The sequence below is a fragment of the Siphateles boraxobius genome, unplaced genomic scaffold, assembly GCF_051911475.1.
Source record: "Siphateles boraxobius isolate OS27281-9 unplaced genomic scaffold, OSU_SipBor_1 19, whole genome shotgun sequence".
Lineage (NCBI taxonomy): Eukaryota > Metazoa > Chordata > Actinopteri > Cypriniformes > Leuciscidae > Siphateles > Siphateles boraxobius.
Window position 1 is genome coordinate 18,946,714 of NW_027508799.1, and position 13,480 is coordinate 18,960,193.

General features: G+C 33.8%; 1 protein-coding gene across 1 annotated transcript; it reads right to left on the bottom strand.

The window, feature by feature from the left end:
* Window positions 1–834: 834 nt before the first annotated feature.
* slc35e3 (solute carrier family 35 member E3) lies at window positions 835–5,874 on the bottom strand. The gene is made up of 5 exons (XM_077234023.1): window positions 5,264–5,874; window positions 4,726–4,836; window positions 3,761–3,919; window positions 3,418–3,500; window positions 835–1,349 (listed from the first exon to the last, which is right to left on the bottom strand). The coding sequence occupies exons 1-5, from the start codon at window positions 5,675–5,677 to the stop codon at window positions 1,163–1,165; spliced, it is 954 nt and encodes a 317-aa protein (XP_077090138.1). The 5' UTR covers window positions 5,678–5,874; the 3' UTR covers window positions 835–1,162.
* Between the last annotated feature and the right edge of the window lie 7,606 nt (window positions 5,875–13,480).

Sequence of the window (13,480 nt, forward strand, 5' to 3'; positions counted from 1 at the left end):
TGCTTTGAAAACATGTCTTGTGCAGTCCCTGATCTTTAGGGCCCAAGCAGAATGACTCAAGAGGTTATTTTAGTGCAACATGTTCCTTTACGCTCAACATGTTTGGGCTTGTACGTCTGTAATAATGAGGAAATTCCATGGACCACTGATGTCATCAAAAAAGCAAATAATTTAATTAATGGTAGTAAGGATAAAGACAAATCCTAAAGATGAAAGTTTAAGGCATTTACAGTGTCAAACATATGATCCAGGTTTTAGTTCTCATAAAACATTGATCCTTTACTAAGGCACAAACAAATTATTTCCCCTTAAAGAGATAGTTAAACAAAAACGTGAAATTTCTGTCATCATTTACTCCCCAGTATGTTGTTACAAATGTATTTCTTCTGTGGAACACAAAAATATATTTTGAAGAATATTGAGATCTAAATATTGAAGCCCATCGTCTTGTGAATGAATGAAAACACTCTTGATAAATCTCTCAAAATATCTAAATATATAAAAGTAGGTAATTTTTGCGTGAACTATCACTATATTCACCATTTCGGTTTAACATATCCCTTTCGAGACTGGGACGAGTCTAATATTCAGCAGAGAAACATCTAGGAGACAGGACTTTGGAATGTGATTAATGTTTAAGTTGCAAAAGAGAAAAGCATGTAAAAAAACCCTCAACATGATCTGAACAAATGATTGACATTCCATTTCACAGACAGCAAAAGACTCACGTCTTTTTGCCAAGTAGGCAGTGACCCTTGTCCTCAAAGTTGTGACTAGACTCAATACACGATAACATTCCATCCTTGAAAAATGTGACCAAAAAGAAAAGTTATCTGCAACTTTCTATAAAAAGTTTTATTGTTGTACAGACCATTTGAGAATACATCATTAAGTAAAACATACAAAACAAAAAAGGAAATGCTTCAAAATTCAGAGTTTTTCTCTCAAACGGTCTGCAAGTTTATTTGCAAATACTGTATTTAACTCTTAAAAAGATTGAAATGCTATTAAAAGTTCTCAGCCTCAATGGCGTAAGCCTACTTTCTTCCAGTCTATGGTTTGGTTAGTCTTCAGAGTCCTGTACAAGAGCCATTGCTATCTATTTCTTGAAAACATCAGGCACTGAACTCTGTCTGTCTTGTAGATTGGCACATCCGCAGGCCTATGGTCTCTGTATGAGCTTGCTTTTGCCCTCCTCCTGCTCTGCCAGTTTGAAATGAGTGTATGCCAGGATGCCAGTGAGGGTGCAGAGGATGCCCAGACCTTGGTTTAAGGACAAGGGGTCCTGGAACAGAACATACCCACCCAGTAATGTGATGCAGAACTTGAAGTGTCCAAACATGTTGTATCTTTGGAGACAAACGTTAAGGGATCTTGTTTGACAATGACTTTTAAGATCTCTTGAGGCTTATGACTTGTACTTGAGTCACTTGAGCTTCAGAGTTGTGTCATGCACTCATAGAAAGAGCTTCTAAATGATTATTGTGTTTATTGTTAGGCTTGTGAATATTATATTTAAAACTAACAAATAAATAAAATATGCTGGTTACACTTTATTTCACAGTACATGTACTTACAGTGTACTTACCCAAGAAAGTACTGGTAATATTATGTAACTACGGTTAGGTTTGGGGGAAGGTTCAGGGTTAGTACCTTATAACCCATTTATTGTTATTGCTATAATAAGTACATAGTATATTATTTTGGTAAAGCTTTACAATAAAGTTTCAATAGTTAACATTAATTAATTACATTAGTTAAAATGAACTAAGAATGAATAATACTTCTACAAAATGGTGTACGTTATTCTTGGTATTTACTAATACCTTTTTTAAGATTAAAAGTTGTATTTGTTGACATTAGTTAGCACTGAAAGCAAACGTGAACTTGAACATTTTGAATTAACTAATATTATATGTTAATAAATGCTGTAAGAATATTTCTCATTGTTAGTTCATGTTCGTTAATGCATTAACTAATGTTAACAGATGAGACCTTATTGTAAAGTGTTACTATATTTTTACTATTCATTTAAGTTTGTGAATATACTTTAAAAAAGTATCTGTTAATATTGATTTATGAAAGAAAAATTGATTTGAGAAAAAAAAGTTAATAAAAACAGATGCTATTTTTAATATTGATGTATGGCTATATCAGTCTTGTGAACATGTAAAATGTTAATTAATCTGTTCAAAATAAGTTAAATGTGTTAATAAAATAACATGTTATTTTTAATATTGATTTATGGCTATATCAGTCTTGTGAATTTGTAAACGTTAATAAATCTGTTCAAATTAAGATAAAAACGGTTAATAAAAACAGATGCTATTTTTAATATTGATTTATGATTTTATCAGTCTTGTGAATATATGTAAAAAAGTTAATAAATCCATTAAAAATAAGTATAACCTGTTAATAAAATAACAGATTCTATTTTTAATATTCATTTATGGCTATATCAGTCTTGTGAATATGTAAAACTGTGAATAAATGTGTTGATAAAATAACAGATGATATTTTTAATATTCATTTATGGCTATATCAGTCTTTTGAATGTACACATTTTAAAAATGTATAACAGAAGTATAATCAATTATTAAATTAACAGGGGTTTTCTTTTAATACTGATTTCCGGACCTAAATATCAGTGTTAAACCTATACATAAATGGTAAAACTTTAGTTTAGGAACCAATTCTCACTATTAACTAGTTGCTTATTAGCATCCATATCACTAGGATATTGGCTGTTCATTAGTACTTATAAAGCACATATTAATGCCTTATTCTGCATGACCATATTCCTACCAAAACTACCTTACTAACTATTAATAAGCAGTAATTAGGAGTTTATTGAGGCAAAAGTCATAGTTAATAGTTAGTCAATAGTATACTTTTATAAATTATTTTGTAAAATTATTCATAAATTAACATTTTATATAAAAATAGATATGTATATAATTATAATGAAATTATAATTTCAGTTCTTTAGCTTAAAAAAAAAGAAGCAGCTTGAAATCCCTTGGTTGACAGAACACTTACCCAAAAGTGCAGTTTAAAACACAAGATATTAAAGTGCTCCCTCTGCTGCTTGCTTTGAAAGAGGTCTCACTCATAAACTCACTTTCAATGAGTGTATTCAAAACTATGAAATGTTTCTTGTGTAGCAAAAAAGTGCCTCGATTTACAGCTTCCTCTTTCATTATTAAACAAGTGTTTAACTATGCTTTAACTATTTGCCCAGGCTTTGTAAACAAACATGTGCTTGCATTATAGGCCTAACCTGACAATTAACAGACAAGTAATGTTATAGAGCACTATTTACAGATGTTTGTCTATAGGGTGTGTTTTGCACCATGAATAGAAGAGAAGGAAATAGCCACAGCTGTTGGCATTTTAGAGAAGTAGCAGAAAGGATACGTAACAGGAGACGTGTTCCCAATAATCCAGTAAATGGACAGATTAACCAGAAAGGCTATAACACCAGACAGCAGAACCATAACCTTGATGAAGGGGAGAAAAAAAATAAAGAATCAATCATTTGAAATTTGCAAATGATCTTAATACTCATCTTAAATTGAGCTTTGTGATCTTTTTACCCAATAGAGGGGAGTAAAACATTAGGAATTTGTACTTTTTTTCCCAGGAAATCTGGCCAATAACACAAGGCTTTCTCTGTGACTGTGTGTTTGTGTAAGAAGGAAATTCCTTTGGATAGTTGCAGAGGGAGTGTGTGAGCCAGTGAGAGAACTCGCTCTCTTACCAGGGCCTGAAATGACCAGGGACCAAAGATGCCGCCCTCTCCGCTCAGGGGTTCGAAGAACGGCACCAGGACCAGGAGAAATGCAGACGACATGGGTGCCTGATAATACAGTAACTGCATAGAGTTCACCTGCAGCTCATGCTGTTTGGCACCGACCCACTATATTAAGAGAAACAAGTCATTAGTCAATTAAATAAAGCATAATCAAAATATCTGAATAATTAATGAGGGAAATAATTTTTTTATGGTCAGGAATTTTACTGGGGATCCATAAAAGTACTTTCTTTAATATATATAAGACATCTATATAAAACAGAATAAAGACTTTCTTTAATATATATATATATATATATATATATATATATATATATATATATATATATATATTAAAGAAAGTACTTTCATGGATCCCCAGTAAAATTCCTGTCCATAAACAATTAGGCTATATATATATATATTATTTATTTTGTATAATATTGGCAGATTTGTTATATATAGCTACTTTTTATGTTTATTTAAAAAAAAACACTAAGAATGTTTGGTTGATTTAGTTTGGGGTCGGTTCGTTTTTGAAAGAAGTCTCTTCTGCTCGCCAAGGCTGCATTTATTTATTCAAAAATTCCATAAAAACAGTAATAGTGTGACATTACATTATTGTGGAAACTGTGATGAGTAAACTCTGAAGCTTGATGAGTAAAAGTTCAAAAGAACATTTATCTGAAATAGAAATCTTTTGTAACATCATGTCTTACTGTCACTTTTATCAATTTAATATCCTCAATATCAAAAATAATAATAAACATTATTGTTATTAAAAATAATTTAGTTTATTTAAGTTATTATAAATACCAGAAATTCTATATTGGAGGTCTCTGGGTTGGCAAATTGTCTGTCTCCTGATGTATGGGAATGAAGGCATATGGCTTTTCCATAAGGATACAAAGAGAGATTTCCATAATACTTACCACTTGATACAGTGAGGTTACAAAGACCCCCAGTGTAGCAAAGATCATCCCCAGAAGATTGAACCTCACATCATAGTAAGAGTTCAGTATGACCCCTAAAGTGATTGGCACCTTTAACACACACACAATAAATTAAAGGTGGAAATATGGTGCAAAAGCAGATTACAGCTGTTATGTGACCCTGCATAAACAAATCTGCATATAATCATGACTTGCTTTTATCAGTATTTATCCTGAGCATAGTTCAATCTGATGTATGGCATGTGCATGCAATAAAATTCATGAAATAGGTGACAGTTATAATAACACTTATTAATAATATTAAGAAACATTATTACAAGCATATATGCATATTTTTGCATTTACAGTGTGGTTCACAAGCCTGAGATATACCAGCATAAACGTGAGTGATTTTTATTTAAATTTTTTTTTTTTACAGATTTCGAACACCAGATTCATCAACTACTGATATGTTGAGTAAAACGTTTGAATGACTTCTTAGACAATATGCAAGTCGAATAAACGAAACCCCACTTACTAGAGTCAGTTTAATCTTTGTGGAAAATGTCTTTCTGTAATACATGGTCTGGATGGCTATAATCACGGGTGTTGTCATGGTCTTAGCCAGCTGATATGTTCCTATAGTGTTGCTTTGGAGAGAAAGATTCGTGAAAACAACAAAACCACAGAAACTCAAAGCCAGCAGGATGATTTTAGAAGGTCTGAGACTTTTTGGAGAGAATATATCCATCTTCTGGCAAATATACAGCCCCAGCCATGTCACTACGAAATGAATGAGAGTCATGGTCATGTTGGGAAAGCCATAGTGCACATAGATCCATTTGTTGATGAACACTATGCAGATTGAAGACAGTAAGTTAGCCAGCAGTCCTACAATTATACGGCTGTTTCCAAACAAGTCAGAGAGTCGCGTCGCCATAGTTGAACTCATTTTGACGCAAATAATTCTGGAGAAACAGTTTAGGTGTCTGCATCAGCAGAGAAAAATATAACTCAACTGCTTTCTGTGGCTGAATGTGTGAAAGCGGTTCAGAAGAGCTTTCATTCTAGGACTCGAGCCCCGCATTCACTCACTCAACGCACTGCCACGGCCGTGACGTGCTTAAACGCGACGCGACGCTCGCAAATGAGGGATGTTTTTGGAAGGTAACTGTCCAGCACGAAACTCTCGCGAGATTCCCATGCGTACAAAAATAATAGCAACGATACGCATGCGCGAGAATTTCTCAGCAGGACGGTTACCCTCTAAGAACGCCACGTCACTGCTCTTACGTACTGTCTAGTGGACAAAATAAGAAAATAGTCTAATTTTACCAAAGATTTTCAAAAGATTTGGTCCCTTTCATTAATTCGAAAAAATGTATGAAAGTATTAGTGGTCGGGGTTTCTTCCTTCTACTTCAATGCAAAGTTTAGACAAAAAAAAAATTCTAGTGGACAAAATAAGAGAATAGTCTAATTGTACTAAAGATTTTCAAAATATTTGGTCCCTTTTATTAATTCGAAGACATTTATGAAAGTATTAGTGGTGGGGGTTTCTTCCTTTTACTTTAAGGCAAAGTTTAATAGCTGTTTAAAAACTATTTTAGAGGACATAATAGATTAAACACAATCAGGTTCCCAAATCCCCCCCCCCCCCCCTTTTTTTTTTTTTTTTTTTTTAAAGACACATTTCAAACAATATTCGGTTAGTTCTTGATCATGTTAACTATTCAGAGTTAGGGATGATATTTCTGCTATATGCTCTTCGGGACTTTTACAAAGCCTCAACACTTTGGAAAAATTACAGTTAAAACAGCTCAAACATGCATTTTAGTCACAGGCTTAAGCCTTGTCCGTGAAACCTCAATCAATTCATTATAAACAATATAATAAGACATTTTTTTTTAAAGAATGTCTGTTTTTCCATTCATGTTTGTTAAAAATTGTACAGGGTTTCTATAACGACCCAAGGTGTGTAACAGTGTAAGTATTCTTCTACACAACAATAATTGAATCTTTGATGATTGAATAAGTGCAATTCACCTTTATTCTATAAGGTGTCAATGTCTGATACACAATGATGAAGTGACGTTTCACTCATAGTTACCACAGGCAGAAAACAAAAGAATAGGAATTATCATCAGCAAAACTTGAAATGGCTCAGCGATTGTATTGAGCGCAATTAAATATTAGTGTCACTGTCACTTGATGGTGGATCTGGTGAAGAAGCTGTCAGCGATCAAAATTTGAATATTTTGAAAATTATAGTTTTGATAATATGGTTGAGATCGTGAATATGAGCCAAATTCTGAATGTACTGCAATGAGCTCTGACAAGGACAGTCATGATGGTATAAAACATCTGCTCAAACTGAACCTTTCCAAGCTACAAAGGTAACCAAATATGCTTTATTTTATTATTTTGTAATTGTTACTCTAATCAGAAGAGTTATGTTATCGCAACAGGTGGAGATCCATCCGTGTTAGATATCGGGTCGCTAAAGAAAGACCCGAATATGTAATAATGATTGGTGAAACATTCAGGCATTTAAGGGTTAATGATAATAACAAAGACTTAGACTCATTCTTTAAGCCTGGTGTTTGAAAAAAAAACTGGCTAGTTTACTAGGAAAAAATCATGAAAATAATTTTCATTATTTAGTTATTTTAATATGTGAAAGTTAGCAAGGAGAGATAGACTTCACTGAAATAGATAAATGGCAATTAGCCTAAATTGGTCCAATTGGTCAAGCATGTCAAATTACAATATATTTTAATCCTTCACTGTGTTTTTAACTGATTAAATATTATAGGATAAAGCATAAAAAAACATACAGAAACAATATATATTGTTTTTAAGATTTAATAATTTCCAGGACTGAGGTCACTATTTTATATTCCTGATTTTGGTATCCAACTGTTTGATCACCATGGAACCAGACTGAGCTTTGTTCAGTATACCCAAGTCACCAAAGGGTGGCAGCACAGTCCTGCCAACTCACTTAGCCTGCCTCCTATGTTAATTCAGACAGCACATTTTCCCTCAGTAAAGAAATGCCGTTTATTGTGAAAATTGGATCTGTTCCCAAAATTCTGCTGACGTGCAACATCAATATGTTGATTTCTCCTCTGAAACTGAAAAGCATTTTCTCTTCCCCTGGTCTGATGACTGTAATAGTTCATGAGTAAAGATATATTAGTTGTCTCTAACTGTGTCTGCACACAGAATTTATCCTGCAGACAGTGTGTTAGTAGTGTGATGAATCTGCTACCAGTTCATCACAAATGAATGTGTGTGTTTTCAGTGAGCTATGAATGCCGCGAGCAATCGTTCATCTGCAGGCATCTGCATGAAATTGTTTCCCTCTTGAATCATTAAGGGGGCTTAATTGACTTTTTAAATGAGGATGAGCTGCTTATACTTGCTGTATTGATTAGAATTTCAAGGAAGTTCAGATCTGTGCGGTTACTAATGCCCTTGATAGATGTTTATTCGTTTTTCTTTCCCGCAACCAAATAGAAATAATCTCCCAGCCAGACACTAGACTCACCCCCTACAATCCATTTGTGGAAATTATAGCCCCATTGAGCCATAAGAAACATGTTTATTCATTGTTTCTTTTCTGTTTTCTGTAGCTCAACTGGTAGCCCTTAATACTATGTACTTATTACCGAAATAATACTGCCAGGGTAATGTCTTTTTTGTGTATTTGAGTTTTACTGTGAGTTGGTTTTGCTCTGTTACCTTTGTTCCTTTTTTTAACTTCTGGTTAATCTCCTTGGTTACTCATTGTTTGATTAGTGTTTGCACCTGTGATTCATTTAGTTGAAAAACAGGTCTCGGGGGAATTACCTTTCACAAGCAAGACTGAACATTTGTTTCTGGTTGTATTTGGCCATTATATACAGTAATTAGTAATAGTAATGTTAGTTGGCCACCGGAGTCAGTCAGACTAAAATAGCTAGCGATGTCGCTAGTTAACTCAGCTTTGAAAGTTGACATGATTTTTATTATAGATTTAGCTTATATTATATTATAAAGTAAATATTTTCTTAAAACCGACTTTTATTACAAGTACTCGTATCGGGTAGGTTCTAGTCACTATTTAATTTACTATTTTTATTATTGTCTATATTATACTGCAATTGATATTACATTGTATTATTATTATTATTATTATTATTATTATTATTATTATTATTATTATTATTATTATTATTATTATATTATACCACTTGCGATTATCAATCTATTATGCTGTTAAATTATTGTAATATTCACTTGTCACTATTTAACTTATTATTTTTTTATTTTCTATATTCTGTAATTGATATTTAATATTCTATTGCTATTATTATACTATTATACTGTACATAAATGCTATTATCAGTATATTAGTACTATATTATTGTACTTATGATATTATATAATTATACTATTCATTACTATTTTATTTGCTTTATACTGTTTTTTTATTGACTACAGTAAACTATTTACTATTATTTCTCAATTTGCATTGCACTGTAGTTGTACCATATCATGTTACCATAAAGGATCCATCAGTTATCTTTGCTGTTGTATATTTGGAGTATTATCTGTAAATATCTATCATTTTAGTGCTATAAAAATACAGGAAGCACCTGCCGGTGTGATTTGTATTTGCAGATTTGTTTCATTTTCTCAATGGCGGTCAATTCTAAGCACAAGAAAAGCTAACATCGGGTTAAAGACCGACAATGTTTTTTTTCCAAAATAAGAAAGCCTGATTTCCTTTAATGTGAAAATTAAATTATATCTCAGTATGGGGGTCTTCACAATTCTTATCCAAGAATAAAAAGCCAAATACATGATTTTAAATAACTAGAGATTTAACTTTTTGCACACCAGGTACAAACCACTGAAATCAGTTAATAAATGTAAACGTTATTTTTGTTTTTATCCAGAAAAACCACAGCTCACCCATTTACTTGCATTTGTTTACAACGCAGTCTTGCCCTCAGCAATATGGCGGACGCGTTGACATATCGCAGCAACGTTCCAAAACGGCCAATAGGGCGTCTATGTATTTATTATGTCTATGGTTTACACGACACCGTTTTCAACTAAAAACGTAAAACTTTTTATGCATTTTTTATGCCGTTCATTTACACGACAACGTGTTTTGGTGGCCTGAAAATGCAAAATTTTGTTTTTGAAACATGTCTCCGTGTTAGCAACAAAAACGCAAATCTCTAATGAGACGTCATGCACATGCGTATTACGTGTTCAGTATAGTGTTTCATGGCCATCTAACGGCCTAGCAGCAGAATACAGCGTTTTTAGTCGTTTTCACAAATCTGTGTGTATGGGGATCGTTTTGACAATGGTTTCACCTGTACGTGGAAAACTCAAAGGAAAATCTTCTCTGTTTTAAGCATATCGTTGTCGTGGTTTTGTTCTGTCCATTGTTTGTTCTCATGGCTTCCGGTAACAGCCGTGCAGGTCAGGTAAGGTAGGCAAGCTTAGGTGAGAGTATAGACGCCTCTCATGGTTCAAACAAATAGGGCTGAGGTACAAACTCAAGCTCCTCCGACATTTCTCTTTAAAAATTCTCGTTTTAGACTTCTAACTCGATCCTCTGCGCTTCTGCGTTCATCAATACGTCATGCGTCCGGTCAAAGGCACTCTTCCGCCGGAACAAGACTCACGCGTTCAGGCCAGTCATTCTAGTTTATAAAGTTATAAATATGGATATTTTTCTTACAAAAACCCATCGCTTCACTTCAGAAGGGCTTTATTAACCCCATGGAGCCGTATGGGTTACTTTTATGATGGATAAATGCGCTTTTTTGGGTTTCAAAATCAAAGGTATCATTCACTCCCATTATAAAGCTTGGAAGAGCCAGGATATTTTTTAGTATAACTCCGATTGTGTTTGGCTGAAAGAAGTCATATCGTCACGCCTGCCAGCCGGAGTGCCTATAGCCACCAGAGGGCACTCCTTCCATCTTTGTTATATCATCATGGACTCCATTTCCCATAACCCATTCCCCGGACTATTGTTTGATAACTTCCACCTGTGTGTCATAACTCTGCCTATATAAGCCCTGTTTATTCAGTCACTCACTGCAAAGTCGTGCATGTTGTCACACTGCATTTCTGAGTACTCTTTTGGTTTTCTGTTTTGTGAATTTACCCTTTTACCTGTTTTTTGGATTACCCTGTTTGCCCAAGACAAGCTATCTATGGAGGGTGTCTGTTTTGGATAGTTTAACCTGCATGACCTCTTGCCTGTTTTATGGATTACGATTCTGGATTACCCTAAACTACTGCACTTGGATCCTCAACCTTTTTGTCTCTGAGCCGTTGATGGCTCAAGGGTGAGTAAATTATGGGATCATTTTCATTTTTGGGTGAACTAACCATTTAAGTACACTCTCAGAAAAAAAGGTACGAAAGCTGTCACTGGGGCTGTACCTTTTCAAAAGGTACACTTTAGTACCTAAAGGGTGCATATTGGTACCTTAATGGTACATATTAGCACCTGAAATCAGAGGTGGGTAATCCAGGGGTCAGAAAGTAAAAGTCCTGCCATAGTTTATTCCACCCATGAACTCAGTCAGCTGATATCACTAATTAGTTATATCTCCTGTCTGAATCAGCAAATCCAGGTCAAGTGATTGGAACAAAATAGTAAGGAGGACTTTTACTTTCTGAACCTGGACTTTACACCTCTGCATAGCAATGCCACATGTCAGCCAAGAGCAAAGAAATAAACCAGAACTGGACCTTATCGTAGCCAATAATAAACAACTCCACAAACAGCATTACCAGCTTCACTTATTACTAACCAGACTGACTTTATTTCTGTCAGACGTCTACACAAGTTTTTATTGAGAATTAACAGAGGTTTAACTCTGTTTTTCATTTGAAGTCACCATAACAGTGATTACAGTTTCCATTAGTCGGGCTCTTAACGCTTATTGTATATTTTGGGTTTTTTTGGCTGCTGTGACAGTGTGTTTGTCAAACACATTTGGAGCAGCAAAGAAAGCAAAAGTGAAATGAGATCAGGTGATGATGGTTACCTGTTGATGGTTTTTATAATCTTCATGAAACAGACTGATTCACTGAGATATTTTAATCTAACAATTATTTTTTTCACATCACATACCTTGTGTTACTGCAGCATGAGATCAAGCAATAATATAACAATAAATTAGAAGACCTTAACGAACATGAGCACAAAAAAGTCAGTTTATAATGACACACACAGACATAAACAATCAGCGTATAAATCTCAACAATGGTGACAATCAAAAGTACAATGCTGCAATGCGTGCTGGATACCACCATAGTACAAAACTCCCAGCATGCATTGCAACATGAATAAATTATGCTGAATTGTCCTATAATTTTGTTTGATTCTAAATATTTGCTATTATTTTTTTCTGTTGTTTTTGTTGTGAATTAGTAGCTTTTCAGTGATGTTCTGAATTAATCTGTTTATCTAAATATTTGTGACTGTCACCATTGTTAAGATTCATGTGCTGATTGTTGATATCTGTGTGTGTCAGCGTAAGCCATATTTTTTTTAATTCATTTTTGGTAAAATGTCTAAACTGACTGTTACATTGCTGGACCTCTTGCTGCAGTAATACAGGGTTTGTGATGTGATTATATTAGTGGAACAAGATAATTGTTAGATTATAAAAATCTCAGTAAATCAGTCTACTTCATGATATTTATTATTTCATAATAATACAGAAATCACTTATTTCACTTTAGCTTCCTTTGCTGTTGCAGATGTGTTCAACAAACACACTGTCACAGCAGCCAAAATATACAAAATATATCATAAGAGTTAAGAGCCCAACTAATGGAAACACTAATCACTGTTATGGTGACTTCAAATGAAACAGAGTTAAACCTCTGTTAATTCTCAATAAAACTTCTGTAGAAGTCTGACAGAAATAAAGTCAATCCGGTTAGTTATAAGGGAAGCTGGTAATGCTGTTTGTGTAGTTGTTTAATCCTCCTCTGCTGAGATCTTCACAGATTTAATGTCTTCTTTTCTCTTCCAGTTGATTTCATCTAAGGCTGTAGCTGAAATTACTCCATATTTAATATACACATATGTTTTGGCTACGATAAGGTCCAGTTCTGGTTTATTTCTTTGCTCTTGGCTGACATGTGGCATTGCTATGCAGAGGTGTAAAGTCCAGGTTTAGAAAGTAAAGTAGTATTAGTATTTTATTCCAATCACCTGGATTTGCTAATTCATACAGGAGATGGAACTAATTAGTGAAATCAGCTGATGGGTGGAATAAACATATGGCAGGACTTTTACCTTCTGACCCCTGGATTACCCACCTCTGAGTGCAGGTGCTAATATGTACCATTAAGGTACCAATATGCACCCTTTAGGTACTAAAATGTACCTTTTGAAAAGGTACAGCCCCAGTGACAGCTTCCGTACCTTTTTTTTCTGAGAGTGTACATATGTAATTTAATAATTCTATTATCTTTGAATATTTTTAAAGTGTACACGCATTTCTGGTGAACTAAAATATACTTTAATGCCTTATCTTTTGAAACGTGTAATATATTTGTAATTACACGTTTATAATTATGAAGTTGGAATTTAGTACATTTAAAATATATTAACTTCAAATGCAATAATGAATAACATTACAGTTAAAATTATAATATTTACTTTATGTGCGTTATGTGCTTTAGTGTTAGTCAACACATCAAATGTATTCGTCTAGGTT

Coding starts and splice junctions, on each gene's coding strand:
- slc35e3 (XM_077234023.1), bottom strand. CDS start 5,677: ATGAGTTCAACTATGGCGACGCGACTCTCTGACTTGTTTGGAAACAGC. Junction 3,501..3,760: donor CCTGGTCATTTCAGGCCCTG/GTAAGAGAGCGA, acceptor CCCTTCATCAAG/GTTATGGTTCTGCTGTCTGG. Junction 1,350..3,417: donor GGGAACACGTCTCCTGTTAC/GTATCCTTTCTG, acceptor TTGTCTCCAAAG/ATACAACATGTTTGGACACT.